The 18,930-nt window shown below is 47.2% G+C and overlaps 1 protein-coding gene across 2 annotated transcripts in view; it reads right to left on the reverse strand.

Annotated features, from left to right (window-relative positions):
• The window catches only part of LOC133345507 (Kv channel-interacting protein 2-like), a 152,204-nt gene that overhangs the window by 107,465 nt on the left and 25,809 nt on the right, over window positions 1-18,930 (reverse strand). The window contains exon 2 of one of the 2 annotated variants that reach the window (XM_061556296.1): window positions 17,219-17,417. The exons of the other annotated variant lie outside the window; for it this stretch is intronic. Within the exon in view, the coding sequence (XP_061412280.1) occupies window positions 17,219-17,369 (151 nt within the window). The 5' untranslated portion in view covers window positions 17,370-17,417. The remainder of the gene's footprint in view (window positions 1-17,218; window positions 17,418-18,930) is intronic. 2 annotated transcript variants of the gene reach the window in all.

An 18,930-nucleotide genomic window follows, 5' to 3' on the forward strand; every position in this document is an offset into this window, starting at 1 on the left:
ATGTAGCCAACCGTGCTAATCGGAGGTGCGAGATTGGCCATGGGGCTGAGTCGCCTAACTTGTGTATTAATGTATAGTGCAGTGTATTATAGTAGTGTGTAGTGTATAGTAGTGCATAGTGTAGTAGTGTAAAGTGTAGTAGTGTATATTAGTGTGTAGTGTATAGTAGTGCATAGTGTAGTAGTGTAAAGTGTAGTAGTGTATAGTAGTGTAGTGTGTAGTGTATAGTAGTGCATAATGTGGTAGTGTATAGTAGTGTATAGTTTAGTGTATAGTAGTGCGTAGTGTATAGTAGTGCATAGTGTAGTAGTGTACAGTAGTTTATAGTTTAGTGTATAGTAGTGTGTAGTGTATAGTAGTGCATAGTGTAGTAGTGTAAAGTGTAGTGGTGTATAGTAGTGTATAGTTTAGTGTATAGTAGTGTGTAGTGTATAGTAGTGCATAGTGTAGTAGTGTAAAGTGTAGTAGTGTATAGTAGTGTATAGTTTAGTGTATAGTAGTGTGTAGTGTATAGTAGTGCATAGTGTAGTAGTGTAAAGTGTAGTAGTGTATAGTAGTGTATAGTGTAGTGTATAGTAGTGCATAATGTAGTAGTGTAAAGTGTAGTACCCGGCGTTGCCCGGGCGACAAAGACACACACACATCGACTTAGACACACATTGACCTACACGCACACACATATGGACTCAAACACATACATCGACTCTATAGGGAAGATATAGTAGTGTCGTGTATAGTGTAGTGTATAGTGTATAGCAGTGTAGTGCTAGAGTATGTCACCAGCGACAGGGAGGTCTGGACCGCCGCTACTCAACTTTCTACCGCCGCGACCCTCACCAGGACAAGCGGAGAAACGAACAAACAAACGAAGACGGATCGATGTCAGCCATCGCGTTTTCTTGATGCCATTTCATATCACATTTAGAAGATGGAAAATTGGGTGTCAAGTTCATTCAAACTTTTCTCTTGGTTTAAATGTTTGCTTAAAACTCTTGGAAATAAATTATGTAATGTCACAAACGCCTAATCGTACTGTAGTTATGTCCTGTGCTGTCACTGAACTTAAAGAGAAGTCTAAACCGGAGCCGAATGACATGATGAGCTGGTTTCGTCGTGCATGATTCGTTCCTTTTGAACGGTGACAATTTTTCTTGATTTTCAACATTCCAGCAAATGACCGAAACACCAAATCCAAATCAATTGGACTATTTGTCTCTGTCGGGTGGTGGAGGGTTATAGTTTAACACAACTAACATTAAACTAATGATATCAATCATATTACAGTATCAATGGAAGCCTACGGGTCTATGACATTGCTTTGGTAGTTGACTGGTAGGAAAGCGATAAAGGTGCAGCTCTGCAACTCCTTGCTCACGCCCCTGCTGGCGGAGGGGCCTCCACGAGAGGCAGCTCTAGAGAGCCCTACCTTAAGGATACCTTGGCCTACTCTTCCACGCTGGCCGGACGTCTTGGAAGATGGGAGAGTACCCACGCTTTACCCCACCGCGCGCGACCTGTGGTTGAATCCTTTTCATGCTGCTCGTTGCTCAGAGGTGGCGGAGGTGGATTTAAGAGCAGCAGCAACTCACGGTTGCTGAACGGCAACGGTGACAACCGCTTAGCTCCTCTGATGTTTACGACTGTCGCTGGCTCTTCTCCTACGAACACCCGAGGAGTTATTTCACTGCCTTGCGTTGGTTAAACAGATTCACCCGCGAACTCAGTCACAATATGTACTTGACTACATTATCTCCCGCACCTTGTAAATAACACACAGCGTTAATGTTGCATAACCCACCTGCAAAGATGCATCTCAGCATCCTAGAGGTTCATCTTCTTGGTTCTTTCGGTAAAGTCACGTAGAAGGAAAATAATAAAATAATAGAAATAAAACATAATACATTTATTTTATTATCTTTTATTTTGAATAATTTTTTTATGAAAAGAAAACAGAATAACATTAATTGGTTCTTTACCCTTCTATCTGGCAACAAAACTGACACCTTTTTGCAAGGAGTCATGTTTGCATAGACCGCAATACCTGCAGTCATAAATACAAACAAAAGACATAACTCTGATAATGTGCACTGTCCTTGAAGTTGATTGGTCCACACCCGAGACAGCTTTCCTTCGGGTGTGGACCAATCAACTTCAAGGACAGTGCACATTATCAGAGTTATGTCTTTTGTTTGTATTTATGACTGCAGGTATTGCGGTCTATGCAAACATGACTCCTTGCAAAAAGGTGTCAGTTTTGTTGCCAGATAGAAGGGTAAAGAACCAATTATCATATTTTTACTGGCAAATGAGGTCCCCATAGAATAAAATTATTTTATTATGTTTTATTTTTACTATTTTATTATTTTCCTTCTACGTGACTTTACCGAAAGAACCAAGAAGATGAATCCCTGCAGTCACGAAAGCTTTAAATCGAAAAATCCTAGAGGTTATTTACGGAAGCTTTTGAACGTTAACTTTAAACAAAATAATAAAAAAAATCATCATAATACGAAACGAGATTAAAACGTCAGCGCGTCAGTGTTATTTACTCATAAGTTAAATCGCGTTGCCCTAAACACGTGTCAAAGACACTCAACTAGAAGCGTAATGCTGGGGGACAGCTGAGTTGAAATACTTTCGCTGGAAGCGGAGTGAGGTGGTTACACGCCCGCCTGAAGGCGCGCGTGCGGTTGCAGTTTGTGAAGTAAATTAAAATGCCATTCCACAATAATAATAACAACAACAACGCGATTGTCATTTTCTTATATAACGGTATACTTATGTAGTTTGGGGCAGAACGCTGACACCCATAAACGCACACGGACAGGAAAACAAATTAGAGGTGGGTAAAGCCCAACCCGCCAAAGTAACCCTCGGCTTTTAAATATTAATAACCATTGCTGAAAATAAGACTGTTTTGGATGACAGTTGCCTTTTTAAAATATTAATATGTACTCAAGTGCAAGAAGGCAACACGGCGCATGTTATACTTTGATGTGGCTGAACGCCACCACCACCACGACCATTTGTCATTCGATGCACAATGGAATGGGCGTGTTGTCTTTAGGGTGAGCGCAATTATTTTAGCAGTGAAGATTGCGACAAATATTGAATTATGACATTCATACTTCTTAGTTGGGGTAGGGTGGGGGGTTACAATGCACCTATTCATCGATTACTATATAGGGCTCGCAGTATTTTTTGTCAATTCGTGAAAAGTACTGTATAATGTAACGTGTTACATTCGTGTTGGATTGGGGCCAAGTGCGTGACAACGAAACGGACACACGAGGCAGAGAAATAAAAGTTGAGAGAATCGAGGGACGCGACAAAGATGGGATTCAATTAACGGATTTCTGGATTTAATCGCGGAACGCATCGCGGGGTGATTGTTGACACCCTGATTGTTGACCACATTGTTCGCGGTGCAGTACTAATTTCCGTTGTTGCTAATAATGTTACTTATATTACGCCTGGGACAAATTTGGATTACAATTAAAGTTCAATCGGAAATTAATTTGCAAGGCTCTTACAAGGCCTTGAAACATCCCCAGTCAGAGAAACTTGTTTGCTGATAATCCCCAGCGCGTATGTGCTCTCTTCACAATTTTCATTTTAAAGGCCACATTTTAAACCACATTATGCAGCAGCCCGCGCTGGTAAAGCCCACAACACGGACGCCGTGACAGATCGCAAGAGTTGGGTGAATCGACTTTCATGACCGGTCACAGAGGTGTGCATCCCCCCAAGAGGTGTTCATTGTTGCGGTCTCAGTGCTGGAATATGAATAACCAAACTTACCGTCATGTTAATGTTACGAAATCGCTGGTCACTATTAACTCAATTCACTTTAAAACATGGCTTACTTGTGGGTGGCTGTAACTGGGATTTGAACCCCAGATCCCATCAGTGCTAGCTCAGAACTGACAAAGGCTTGAGACTGGCCACTTCAGCATCAGCTATTGTTAAGCTAAGCTGGTGTTTAGCACTGGATCTGCAATGTCTCAGACCAGAGCGCTACCTTCTTCTATAATTAAACGGTGGTCTGTGTCCCATCAGAGTCGACAGGCATCCCTCGGCCCTCGTCTCTTCGTGTCAATCCACTCTCAAGCAGCAGCGTACAGGGATTCTGGTGAATGGCAAGCTTTAGCAACTGTCAGTATTTGTAATTAATAATTTAATGGAAGAAAAAAAACTTCTCATCATTTAAAGCCCTCTGTCAATCCACTGCTGGATGAAGGCCTCGCCACACCGTGAGGTTGTTTGACGGGTGCGGGCTTCGTGAAGGGAGGAGTCCAGGACTGACTGGTTCAGGTATCTCTCGCAGCTGATGTTAGTCGACATTTGGTTCATCGTTCAGCACGCAAATTACTGTGCCACCGCTCAAGCCAGATAAAAACAAATTGAACTAATGTCAATTTTTTATTCAATGAACACATATCTTAAGCCGTGCACTGTTGTTATATACGACTGTGCTGAGTTTTGTCAAGCCAAAGCAGACACATTTTCTGCATTGCATTGATAAACTCTTAAATCTTTAACATAAATAACGCTCTCGAGATGTTCTCTTGGCATCTTACAAATAATGACGCAGGCATCTTTTCCCTTAGAGCAACGGCTTCATTTTAATCAAGACATGCACGCCCACCGCCTATTCCACTTTCTCTCATTTGAACTGAATTTTGCAACGGACGGGCGATTCGTCCGCACAGGCGCGGCTCTGTTCTTGTGAACATTAAATCAGAATTATGGCAACTGTTCAGACAACGGTTAATCCTAACCTTACCAACGTGGCCAGCCTCCAGCAATGACCAACGCCACAAGCCGGCATGGCAAACCCCACTCCCAGCCTTCGTACGTTCAGCACTAAACATCGCGTAAAAAGCTCATCTTTAACTGCACTCATTGTCAATGAACGTAGCGAGAATTTCCTTCGTATTCCGCCGAGCCATTGTGGTCCCCCGCCGCTCCTCCCCGCATTAAACTGCACGGGGCAGTGGAAATAAACAATTACAATAAACCAGACGTCGTACCGTTTTCAGAAGTAACTTCCCCCCCCCCCGCCAGCCCCTTTCCCAAATGTGCAGGAGCAGCGAGCCAGCGAGCGAGCAGTGCTGTCCGCATGGCATTTGTGAACGATCCGTCAATGCCGGGAGGCTATCGGGGGGGTAGGGGAGGGTAGCCGAGGAGAAGTCTGCATTGCGGTACACTGCTACAGTAGTCGGTGGGAGCGTGGTCGCCGACGGGCGTTTACATAACAGCTGATGGCCACTTAGCGTTAGGTCGCCGCCGCCGCCGCTGCCCGCACGAGAGAGGAGGGATTGATCCTCGTGCGCCGCGTGCCACGGCTCCTGCTCGCATCGCCCCGGGGCTCTGCGCCGTGGCGATGAGCGAGGCCGTGGCGCGTCTCGGCCGCGTGCCACTTCCCTCCCGACAGAGAGAGCGCGCGCCTGATCACTCACTCTGCATCGCTGCATGGAAGCTACGAAGCTACGTACGATGCGAAAGAAGTTCAACATACATACGTACATGCAACGTCTTTGCACCCGCCCCGTGTGAAATTGTCACGGATTCCCTCGTATTTTAAAGCTTTATACAAGTTTTCTTAACACAATTTTTACATCCACATTTTTTTTAATGAATTGTTATTTTCTTGATTTATCTCCATAAGATAACAAGGGTATTTATAAGTGCTATATATAACTCAATTAGAGACTGATGTCTGCCATATGAATGCAGAATTTCTGTAATAACTCAGGGTCACAAATTGCAGTGATCGCTCCCCAACAATTATCACTGCCACCACAAATGTATTTTTAAAAAATATTTCTAAACACATTCCATCACTCGATGACGTCTTAAAAGCCGCGTGGCCACTATTCGTCTCACCCAACACTCTTTGACATTGGTTTGACTTTGATTAAATGCCACCGCATACAGACATGCAGTCCCGTCCCACTTTTTTTTTGTTACACTGTGCGCCGATGCTCATCGTACACGTCGGAGTGGTGGCCCGAGAGACGGCACGGACACCTGCCAGGCGTCCTCATGGAGACAGACAGCTCGTGGTTCTGGGTGACGGGAAGTTGTGTGACCTGGCGAGAGAAGTGTCGAGCCACGTGGCCTGCACGTCACTTCACGTATTGCGTCCACGGCTGCAATCGTACCAACCGCTTGCCTGATATTTTCTTCATGGGTATGTAGGTGTGTTTGTGTGTGTGAAGAGCGGTAGTGGAGCGGGTAGCACGCTCCGCTACGAACCTGGCGACCCGGGTTCGATTCCCGCTCACGGCCAACACTAGTGATGATTATCTGAACCGGTCCTGGGCCTCCCCTAGGTCGACTCAGCCTCAAATGAGACAAAGGCGGCCGGGCGTGGTGCTGGCCACCCACCCCCTCGTGTGCCGTGCCAGCCTTTATAGGTGCTCGCTAACAGCACTTGCCCCTACAGTCTGTCAAGGCTATACGGGGGATCTTTGTCTTGTGAGGAGCGGTAGTGGAGCGGGTACAACGCTGCGCTACGAATCCGACGACTTGAGTTAAATTTCCGCTCACGGCCAACACCAATCAACCAGTCCTGGGTATCCCGTAGGTTAACTCAGCCTAAAATTATTATCTGGTGCGGTGTGTAAAATATCACCAATAGGGAGACAAAGGCGGCCGGGCGTGGTGTTGTCCACCCAGCCTCTTGTGCGCCGTGCCGGCCTTCATAGGTGCTCACTAACAGCACTTGCCCCAACAGTCTGTGAAGGCTATATAGGAGATATTTGTCTTTGTTGGGCTTCTTTCGCGCCATACGTAGCCAATCGCGTCTATGGGATTTGGCCCGTATATGATTAATGTGCAGAGTTGTGAGATGCTGTTGGCATGAATGACGCCGCTGTGTAAAATGAAAGTATTAGTATTACTTGATCAGTAAATATCCGAACAAGTCGCAATTGTCATTGTCTGTTCTATAAGAGTCCACGTGTCCGTCCTCCCAGCATTATCGACCGAGGTAGTTTCCACCATTTGCCTGGTACCGCGCAGATTCATATAGAATCAAACACAATCACGATTTATATAGTCAAACACTATCACGATTTATTGACAATATTGGGTACCAAATACACAAAGCTTATTCACAATACACTCCCTTGTCAGGGCTTTGTGGGTAATGGAGTGGGTGTCACGTTGTATAGTGCACTCCGCCATGAAGCTGGCAACATGAGTTTGATTGCTGCCCACGGCTAACATCAGTAGTGAGTGATATCTGTACCTGATCTAAGGCCTCCCCCCCCCCACATCTCCACTCTACGATGACCAGCATGGTCAAGTAAACTTTAATAATGACACGGCATGGGGAGCTGGGGGCGGGGGGGGGGTTGACAAGGGGTTGCAACTTATTTAAAACATTATCATGTAGAGAACACTACTTCTACAAAGTGCCAGGCTTGTTGAAGTTTGCAACCCACGCACAATGTGTAAAGGCCACGGAGGTTTGAGATTTGTTTGTGCCAGACATTGAATCATCTGCTGCCGCTGACAGCGTGAGAGCGTTCTTAATGAAGCGAGCCACCGCGGGTTTAAATCACGCTGACAGTTCAAGCGCCACCTGACCAGCGTAATGCCAGAAGTAAATGAACTTCGTTTGTACAAATTAAGGGGGGAAGGGAAAATAACCCGATACGCACATACACAACGCAGACAACGTGCAGATACGCGCGTGTCCACAAGAGGGCAATACCAGCGCATTCGTTGAACCCAGGAGGGTGCGTGGCATTTTTGCGTGAAATGAATGCCCCACTCAGGCCAATGAACATCAGCAGCAGCAGCAAGATTTATGTGCACGGATACATAAAAATCCGTTGACTTTAACCGTCTTCTCCCTAAAGTATTGTGTTCATGGTTGCACGTGTGCACAATAGCCACGCATCTGCAGCGACAGAAATGCAGCACACGTTTGGGAGTTTGAGAGTTTGTTGTTTTATGGATGCGTTAAAGGCGTTTGTGACACTGCCGGTCGCCTACGATGAGAATATAAAGCAGGGGTAAGTGAACCTTGCCCTGACACGGGGTGGAATATGACTTTCAAATACCATTGGCAAGCATGACAAAGATCCCCCGTATAGCATTAACAGACTGTTGGGGCAAGTGCTCTGAGCGAGCTCCCATGAAGGCCGGCACGTCACACGATGAGGCAGGGGTCCAGCACCACGCCCGATCGATTTGTCTCCCCAGTGACGATGTTTACACTTGGCACCAGGTACTCATTTGAGGCTGAGTCGACCTCGGGAGAGGCCCATGACCGGTTCAGATAATCGTCACTGGTGTTGGTGGCGGTGAACGGGAAATTAACTCGGGTCGCTGGGTTCGCAGCGTGGCGCGCTGATGGCTGCGCGCTGATCACTGCGCCACCGTTCCACACAAGCACCACATGAACACGTGCGTACCTGTCGCCTCTGCCAATGCGAGAGGCCCTTGCAGTGACAGACGTGACGGAGCGCAATGCATTTATAAAGACTGTGCTGCCACGTCAAAGGTATTCCCTTCTAGGAACTGATACGTTGTAGCTGAGATAAACATTGTTTATAGGTCCTTCGGAAGCGATGGAACTGTTGGCCACGGACCATATTTGTGGATCGGGCATTGGGTGATTATCCGTTGTACGGTCTGTTCTGGATGACCACAGTGATATTTTTCCATTTGTGCATCAGGTATCGATCGTGGAAGATCAAACCTTCTGCATTGACCCGATTGGTTTTACAATATCATAGCAGAGCTTACGGAGAAGTGTGCCCATACCGATTAAAAGGTCAGTAGGGGGCACACCGCTTGCCATTCACCGCAACGTTAAAAATAAGTTGTCACTTGCATCGAATCGTGGACCTCGAGTCGTGAATTGTCCCACCCTTGCAGGCAGCGGGAGGAGGCGGCAGAGGTGGAGTGGAGTGCGTATTGGGGTCATCAAGTGTCACGGCAGAGCCCTCGTTGTGGCTTACGGAGGATGGCCACGGCTGCCCTGGGTTCTGCTTCCAGATCTGGGCCGTTCCTGAGTCAGCAAAGCCCTCCCTGTTCTCCCCACTACTCGTGGACACGAAGGCATCGCACAGACCAGGAGCCTGCAACCAAAATAACGAGAAGAGACATTTTTTCGAATTCGGGGAAACCCCCCCCCCCCCACTCCTTAAATATTTCAAGAGCCCCAATGCAACGTGAATACGAGACGGTGGTGGTGCTTAATAGACAACGTCACGAAGCGATCCACGAAGAGCCGCATGCGACTACAGAGCCGCAGGTTGACAACGCCTGAGCTAGACTGAGACCATTGAAATCGCAACCCACTGGGAGCAGCAGCACCACGGGCAATGTTTGTGTCATTTTGTAAAATCTCTGGGCTAATGCCCCATCAGGCGCTGTGCTTTGTAACATTTTTACAAAACAGTTTGCAACAAAGTAATAGGCGAAAGTTATAAGTTTACTAGGTTTGTTTTCGCTTTCATTTGTACCCGATGATGATTGCTTGTGTTGCAATCGAAACGTCGTGTGATAGTATTTAATTACATTTTTCTTTCTACGTGACTTTACCGAAAGAACCAAAGAGTAATTCCTGAAGTCACAAAAGCTCCAAATCAAGTTTGAAAGTTATCTTCTTCCAATTTTCGCCTTGTCAGAAAAGTTGAATGCGTCTGCTGTTGCACAAAGTTCAATCAATGGATGAACACTGTCAAGTTTGTCATGTCGAGATTCAAACTTCGAGGGGACAAGCTGGGCAAGCCAGTAGTGTGGGTGCGCCTCAACTCGTTATGTTTCCGAACTCATAAATGCTCATAAACGCGACCAATTCAACACATCTCATTATGTTTCAACTTTGATTAACAAATACATATTTCCAAAATCACGGCATTCATCCTCTTTATTGCTGCTTTGTCATCATTGTGAACCTGGTCAAACTGCTCTCGATATAAATACCCGGCAGCGTTTTACAATTCACTCTGCGGGAAAGTTTTATTTTATTTTATTGAGCGAACTTGCAGTCCGTGAACTTTCTTTAGTTTTGATCTTCAGCCCCATTTTCCCGTCAGTCACAATCTGTCTTTCATTTCCATTGGTTGTTATAATGACTTTGTAGCCAGCGAATCTGACACGGTTAACGCTTTATTCATTCATCATCAACGCCTTCAGCTGCTCCGATGGGCAAAAAATATCGGTACATCGAAGGATGACCGATGGATGGAGGCTGGTGACCGAAGGTCAGCTGAAAGAAAAAGTACGACCACTGCCAGAGATTGAACGACGAGATCACCTCCTGCGGATTTGTGACACCCTTGAACCGCGTGGAGATGGTAACAGCATGGGGAGGCATTCATCCGTCAGTGGATAGACCATGGCTGAGGATGATGTGTTCTCTGGAGGTGTCACTTGTGCAAGTGGAAAAAAGTTGTCTATCCTCAAAATGTATTTTGAAGATAGAAAAATATGCAAAAAGCCACACTGTCGTGTGAAGTAGGTATTCTCGAACTACTGACAGCGGTCGGTCTCACACTCGGCTTACCTACAAGGTTTGGACTGGTGACCTCTGTACTGGGACACGTACAAATGTTAACATTTCTCTGTAAGTGAAAACATCTCAGAGTACTAAGCCTTGACATGCTCTTCTGTGTGCGTGTTCGCGCGTGCGTGCCCCCCAAAGCAAACAAAACAATAAATTAAAGAAAAACGATTCCTCAACATAAATATGTTGGCAGCATCTACTTGCTCTCCTGGCTGCCGGTTACGATCTGCAATGAGTTGTTTTCCTTTTCATATCTCACTGGGGAGGAGGCCCATCAGCCGCCAAAACATGGGGAAGGAAAATAAAAAAACCCGCAAGAAGGTTTTTTATTTGTTGTACCTACACATCTTGACGTCCCTTGAACAAACCTGTGAGTAGATGACGCATTTCGCTGCAGTAATACAAATCCACTCGCTGCTCACCCCCCCCCCCACTCCCTCCCCCCACACCCATGTCCGCACAAACCCAGCCAGATATATTCCCATTATGGCGACGTAAATCAGTTAAATTACAATTGAGCAGCACTGGGACGGACTGCAGCTTTGAAGCAGAAAACGAACTGCTCTGCCGGGCTTCTTTATGAACGCTGGCCGCGCGTGAAAAACGGAGCTCTCACACCCCCCACCCCACCGACGCCTTTCAATTACGCACGGCCATCGAACGCCAAGGTCAAAAGGTCAACGGCGGTAGGGAAGGGAGAGAAAGAGAGAGGCCCTCTCTGCTGCCCATCCCAGCAGGTGCGTGTTGACGCTAAGTCACCCACCGGGCAGGCCGCCAAAAATCGGACAGCAAAACTCGCTCAGCGTTTTAGCTGCCTTGTGCACAGCACATAATGTATATATATAAACAAATGTTTTAAAGGCACAGCCCTTCTAATTGCTTCCTTAAAACTAGAAACCATAGAACTAAACTATTTTTTGGTTTTACCAGGTAAGGCCCACTGAGTTATACAGCTCTTTTAAGGAACGACCTGTCCACACATTATAGCTCAACGAAGTGGCTTATCACATTGAAATGTATAGCAGCCAAATTACACTAAACGCGCGTTGATTCTAAATGTGGAGGGAAAAACCGATGGACGTGGAGAAAACATCCATTTGCTCAAGCCACTGCTGGCGGAAGGGCCTCTGATCGAGGTAGCCCAACGAGAGGGCGAATGTTGTCCAAAGTGGCCTGCACGGGTTGGCTACGTACGCTTGCGAAAGAAGTTCCACGCACCAAAGCGGTGTGAGACCCAAGGCTTGACCCCGCCACGCGCGCTCTGCCGATCGACTCATTGCGATGAAGTCACATACACTGCCGGACGGATCGTGGCGTGAGTGACTTAAGAAACTTGCCCCATTGTATCAACTTCCACGCCGGGAGATCGAACCTGTGACCTCTGCATTGCAAGTCCAGCCTGCTCACCGGCCAAAACACTGCAGCATCTCCCTGTATCAAATCATTATCCACCCCCCTCCCCACATTTATCTACACGCAAAACCGTTGGCCCTGTCCGCCGCTCGGCAGCCAAGTTTCGTGGCCGTTGCTCGATCAACTCCGCGGCGCTAATCTCGCACGCGGTCTGTCTCGCGCGGCCTACTCTCCCGCAAACTTTGCGAGCGGCTTTGCGATATTTCGAGCATGTGATATTTCACATCACCATAAATAGGCACCGGTGTGGGAGGTGGGGGTGGGAGGGGGGTGGTCGATCATTTTCACGGTTTAGACACGAAAACTTTCGACGAGTTTTCGCACGCCCCACTGCCCGTCGGCGTTCGCGCTCGATGATGGGTAACGCCGCTCGCTCGCTCGCATCAGCTTTGTCGGCCAGAACCGCGTCTCTTAGTCAGCAATAACTCTTAATTGATATTTGGGTCAGGTCGCGTAAAAGTACAACGCGAGTGCAAAACTAAAAACCATATAGCTAAACTCTTTTTTTTATTTTACCAGGTAAGGCTCACTGAGCTATACGGCTATTTTTCAAGAGCGACCTGGCCACAATTGATAGCTCAAGGGAAGTGGCTTATCGCTGGGAAATTGAGAGCATTCAAACGCTCTAAATGCGTGTTGATCATAAATGTGGAGGCGAAAACCGCTGGACGTGAAGAACAAAAATCCACTTGATCGCGGGGAGAGAGACACGCAAACTCCAAATTTACAGCAGGCGTCAGGGTCTGGATCGAACCGACGACCTCCTGCATACCAGGCGAGGGAGATAACATCTCGCCACGACGGGACCCTCCGCCACCTGCCGCAGCTCAACAAAGCTGTCGCGAGAACGGACGCCGTCTGTTACTGCTTCAGCACACCGCTGCGTTGAAGAGCCATCGACAACGTTTGACGATCAGGCTCGACGTTGCCGCTCCTAGCTGCAACCGGCGTCCTCAGGCGATTGCCAACAATTGCGAAGATTTTATTGATCATTAATTTATTTCGGGTTAGATCATCAGTCGTGTAGGTATAACATCATTTCACCACCCAACACAGCCAATCAAATCAAGTTGTCACGTCGCAGACAGATATGCCAAATTGATTTGGATTATTGCCAATAAATCAATGGCAGTGTAGTATAATATTAACCGCAGTTGTAATTCGTTTGTGTCGTGACCTCTGCATTGCCGGATGCCCAACGCTTTTGGCATTTCCCATGCAACAATCCGTCTCGCTCCTGCGCATGAGCTGCTTTCGTCACTCCATCTCATCCCTTCAACCGCATCTCCGTCTCTAGTCTTGACCAAAGGCCATTAAAAAATAAAACATCCTTCGAGCATCAATTTAGCGTAGAGAGAGAGAGAGAGTGGCGTGCACATTTTTTTACGTTTTGATTTAAGTTCATTTGCAGGTTTCGACTAAAAATTATGCACTTGCTTTTCGTCCGCACAGCACGACAACGAGTAGAACATCCATCGTCACGTCCACCGGCCATTGATCCATTGATTACGCAGCGCGCATCGCCGCTGATTTGAGCATTACGGCTTACAGCGGCCGTTCTTCAACGTGTCACGTTTCTAGCTCACGGTGCTGTTATGAGTAACGCCGTGGAAGTGTGTTAATTTCCCTCATAGTAGGACGGTGTTCTCACAAAAAATAAGAGTGGGGAAAAAAAGTGCATTAGCGGTCAAAAGAGCGGAAACAGTGAGACTCAAATTACAAGGGTGGGATACGTCGCAGGCCGGCGCTTGTTTTCGGCGGGGCTTTTTGAATCAGCGACCCAGAAAGCACAATTCCACACCGGGCACACGTTTCACGAATGCTGTGGCTACTTAGTCGCGTGTCTAGTCCAGTCTACGAGGGAAGGAAAACATATATTCAGCGGAAATAATAAATAATTTCTGTCACCGAATGAACCGTAACATGTTTTACACAGTCTGACACTCGCATGTATTTTGTTTTACTATTCGTGCAATTAAACCACTCAACAATTACAATGATTGACTCCGGCATACTATACCGCGAGCAGGAATCACACCACACTCACATCTCTCGCGGCACAGAGGAACGGGTGGGAGTTTGAGAAATTAGCAATCGGCAGGAGGGGAAAAGCTGCTGAATGCAGACTTTTTTTTTATAGGGTGTACCCCATGCAGACTGTTTTATAGGAAGTACCCCATGCAGACTGTTTTATAGGGTGTACACCCTACAGACTGTTTTATAGGGTGTACACCCTACAGACTGTGTTATAGGGTGTACACCCTACATACTGTTTTATAGGGTTTACACCCTACAGACTGTTTTATAGGGTTTACACCCTACAGACTGTCTTTTAGGGTGTACACCGTACAGACTGTTTTATAGGGTTTACAACCTGCAGACTGTTTTATAGGATCTACGCCTTATAAAACAGTTTGTTTTATAGGGTGTACCCCATGCAGACTGTTTTATAGGATCTACGCCCTATAAAACAGTCTGCCTTCAGCAGCTTTCTCCTTCTCTCCTCCTGATGACGATCGCTTGTGTTGTGATCGAAACGTCGTCGTTTTTATTATTTTATATTTATTATTCCTTATTCATTTGTACCCATCTACGTGACTTTACCGAAAGACCCAAAGAATATGAATTTCTGCACTCACGAAAGCTTTTAGTCGAGACTTATTTCACATCTTCGCGGAAGCGCCGCTTTACCTCCCGCTTTGCGGTAACTCCGGTTCGCGATGGACACACCGAGCGTGCCGCTTGACGAGCTGAAACTCCCAGCTCGACTTACTTCAATTGTCACGGTGATGAGAGATGCATTGCACGGAGCAGCGGGTGCGCCGATTAACATTGGCTATAGCCCTTCTATGTTTAAATGCAGTTTCTTGTTATGGCAATGGGAATGGTTGACGCTTTCAAGAGAGTTTATAGCTCAAAATCAAATATCCAAAGTGCGTTTTGTAACTTTTTTTCTCTCTCTCTCTCTCCCTCTCTCTCTCACACACACAAAAACGAGAAGGCCAAATTGCACGCGGTAAGTAAGTAGCAGGGGTCCCACGCTGCGTAATTACATAAAAGGGGGCATTTGACTTTTCCGATTGAAGAAAATAACACGTCACGAGATTTAAATCGGACGCTTCAACCACCGTGAGCATGTAATACTCCCATGGAATGGGGCACCGTTATTTATAAATGCTTACCAGTCCAGCACTTGAAAGGACACTTTTAAGCCAATTGGCAAACCCAGCCTATCAAAGGGAGCTTCCGTTATGTTTTTTGGGAGAACGCAGCTGCTGCTACTACGAATGAAGGCACGCGCCGCAGCTCACGCGCTCTGACACCCTCTAACACCCGCGCGTTAATCGCAGTGATGCACAGCGTGACGTTACAATAATTGTAACAAATCCGAATGTTTTTGTTTGTTTAGAATTTCGACGGCAATCGGAGGCAAACGCTTACACGGGATTGGGGCATTAGTTGCGTGAGTCGGGGATGAGGCAGTGACGCAGTGGTTAGCGTCCTGCGAAATGAATCCAGCCAACGTGAGTTCCATACGAGGCCACGTGGTATCTAAACCGGTTCTGGGACCTTCAACAACCCGCACTGAGCAACGTGGTGAAGTATGGTCAAACAAGCCCCATGATTTCACAGGTGTTGGCCGTGAGCGGGAATTGAACTCGAGTCCTGTAGGGTTCGTAGCACAGTGCGCTAACCCCGACACTACCGCTCCCCACCATCAACAGACAGAGACCCCCCCCCCCTATAGCATGAACAGACTGTTGGAGCAAGTGCTGTTAGCGAGCACCTATGAAGGCCAGCACGGCATACGATGGGGTGGGTGGCCAGCACCACGCCCGGCCGCCTTCATCTCCCCAGTGGCGATGTTTACACACAGCACCAGGTACCCATTTGAGGCTGATTCGACCTAGGGGAGGCCCAGGATCGGTTCAGATATTCGTCATTGGTGTTGGCCGCTGTTGGCCATGAGCGGGAATTGAACTTGAATCGCCGGATTCGTAGCACAGAGCGCTAACAGCTGCACCACCGCTCCCTATTCGGATGGCGGGAGAGCCCCAAAAGTACAGCGAGGACCATTCCCAGTCATTGAAACATCTTGGCGGATGCATAAAAGCTGTGTTTGTTTGGACAGACTCCGTGGAAATTACTCGACTATACACTGCACGCGCGCAGACCCCGGAGCATTCATTCAATGATAGAGCTGACGCACGCAAAATATTCAACGTTCGGCATTGGTGGGTAGATATGTTATTCACGAGCACAAGATCAAAAAAATATATAATTGGTGCCCGCGCTGTTTTACAACACTACCCATCTATTCATTATTCATATGACACTTCTGTTACAGCATAAATCATCGGCAACACACAATTACAGTTTACCAGCAGAAAGGTGCAACTTGATTACCGCAAGGCTAGCAGCAGAATCCAACATCCTAAAAGCGCATTATTTATTTGCTAGAAAACCCAACAAAGAAACTTGTGAACCATAACTTTTCCACAGGGAACCGCATGGCCAATTTAAAATGTAATAATCTTGCGGCTCATAAACAATGTAAAAAAAAAGCCTCACCTCATTGTGTGACAGCAATCGCCGATCTCAAACCATGGTCCAAATCGTAACGCGACATCTGCGGGACTTTCAATCATTCACTGGCAGCGTTTGAGACATTCACCAAGGCGACTGTCGAAGCCATTCACTGGCTGACTCGCCAACCTCCGAATGAACGAATACGTTCGATTGCTGATCAACTATCCCAGCCACACGAAAGGAGATGATAAGAAACTATCTTTTGAAGGCCCACTGAGCTCTCTTTCGTCAGAGGCGACCTGGCTCTCACAAATGATGGCTCAACAAAGTGGCTCGTCACGTGGACATTTGTAGCAGCCAAATACTCTGAACGCACGCCGATTCTAATAGCGGAGAGGGAAAAAACGGAGAACCCGGAGAAATATCCGCGGGGAGAACATACAAACTCCAAACATCGGCATCAGGTTCGGGATCGAACCCACGATTTCCTGTATACCAAGCGACGTAGTTAACAGTCTCGCCACCGCGGCGCCCCTGTAGGTACGACGTATGCTTTAAGCAACCGAAATATTTGATCCTGAGAACGTCACGGGACGGAACACACACACGCGCGCGCGCGTAAAGGCAAAGAGACCGCCCCCCCCGCCCACGTATAGCCCAAGCAAGCTGCAGGGGCAAGTGCTGTCCAGCACTCTGGCGGAGCACAGCAGCACGATGGCACCGCACCGGCGCTCCCCGTACCTGCTTTTTTGGGGTTCAGCAGCGCGACCGTCCACTTGACGAGGCAGCAGTTGAGCAGAGCCCTCTTGCCGAAGCGGCGCGTCCAGACGGGGTCCCGCGTGTCGCCCGCCCACGGCTTGCTGGCCCCCCCAGAGATCGTGGAGTTCTCCATCGCGGTGCCGTCGCCGCCCCCACCACCCCTCCCCTGACTGGAGGACACCTTGGGAATGCCACAGGTTGAATTGTTGCGTGTGTGCGTGTGGCGATGCCGAATCTCGTCAGTAGCCCAGGCAGCCACTTTGCGGCCTGCACATATATCCAAATGAAGACCTTCCAAAAGCCGGACTGGAATTTGCCATCTACCCGTGCCTGCATTATTTCAACAAAAACAGTGGGCACTGCGAGGAGGCGAAGGGATGGCACTTTAGTTGTGGAGTAAATCCATCAGTGCAGAGCTCTAAATGTTATCCCATCACAGGCATGGTTTTTTTTCGCTCGGTATCCCAGTTTTAAATACCGCATGATGGGCAATGGTTCATGGAATCGCTCAAACATCTTCGAGCAGGACGCTCCTTTAAACACTAAAAAAGAGTCTTGAGACTCTTGCGCGAGTCTTTCATGGAGAAACAAAAATATTCGTGAAATAATCATGACAATCTTCAACCCCTTGTCAAGCTATTGCCGGGTCAAGGCCTCTGCACGCTTAGCCATTCATGGTGGTTGTGTGGCCTTATTCCCAATCACGATTCCAATGTATACAGTGTCAACATGCAATCGCATCTCAAGGCGTTTTACAAAACTGAACGCAATAAAATAACACTGAAAATCTTCAGTTCATCAGAACAATTAACGTTGTAAATGAAGAGACATGTCTTTACCATGCTTGATGATACAGGAAAGGAATTTGTTAATTATTTGTATTAAATGTTTGACTACATATGATGGTCAAGGCACCATCACCCTGTGAGGTTTTCATGCCGTCCTAAAATCTTCACTCTTGCAGCCCGGCTCGGGGTTTGTGTCGAGATAAACCAACTGCTACAGACAACTATCTATGATATCCTACCGGTAGTGTGCTACAGACAACTATCTATGATATCCTAGCGGCAGTTTGTCTATGTACGGAGTGCATATCATGCTAACGCGATGCCAAGGACAGCCCATTAGATAAGTGAAAACTCGCATTATGCACGACGCTCTACTCCATTTCTGGCGAGATTGTCAGAGCTCAAGGATCAATCGTGGTAAAAAAAGTGTAATTTAAAAAACTAGCGGTAAACAAATAAAGACACAGATTCCCCATATAACCTAAATAGACTGTTGGGGCAAGTTCTGTTAGCGAGTAGCACCTATGAAGGCCGGCAAGGCACACGAGGGGGTGGGTGGCCAGCATCACGCCCGGTCGACTTTGTATCCCCAGTGACGATGTTTATACACCGCACCAGGTACTCATTTGAGGCTGAGTAGACCTAAGGGAGGCCCAGGACCCGTTCAGATATTCATCACTGGCGTTAGCCATGAGCAAAAAAATCTAACTTTGGTCTCCGGGTTCATAGCGCACAAACCGCAGTGCCATCGCTCCCCACAACCCAAAGACAGTGAATTGTCAGTTTATAATCTAATCAGGATATTGTCTGGGTACACATAATGCATACGAAAAATTACATGTGGTATTCACAATTTGAGAGTGCTGGTGGATGCAAATTGTCACACAAGCCAACAATGTGCGAGAT

Source organism: Lethenteron reissneri, chromosome 22, assembly GCF_015708825.2.
Source record: "Lethenteron reissneri isolate LAM-NWPU_2019-01 chromosome 22, ASM1570882v1, whole genome shotgun sequence".
NCBI classification, from domain to species: Eukaryota; Metazoa; Chordata; class Hyperoartia; order Petromyzontiformes; family Petromyzontidae; genus Lethenteron; species Lethenteron reissneri.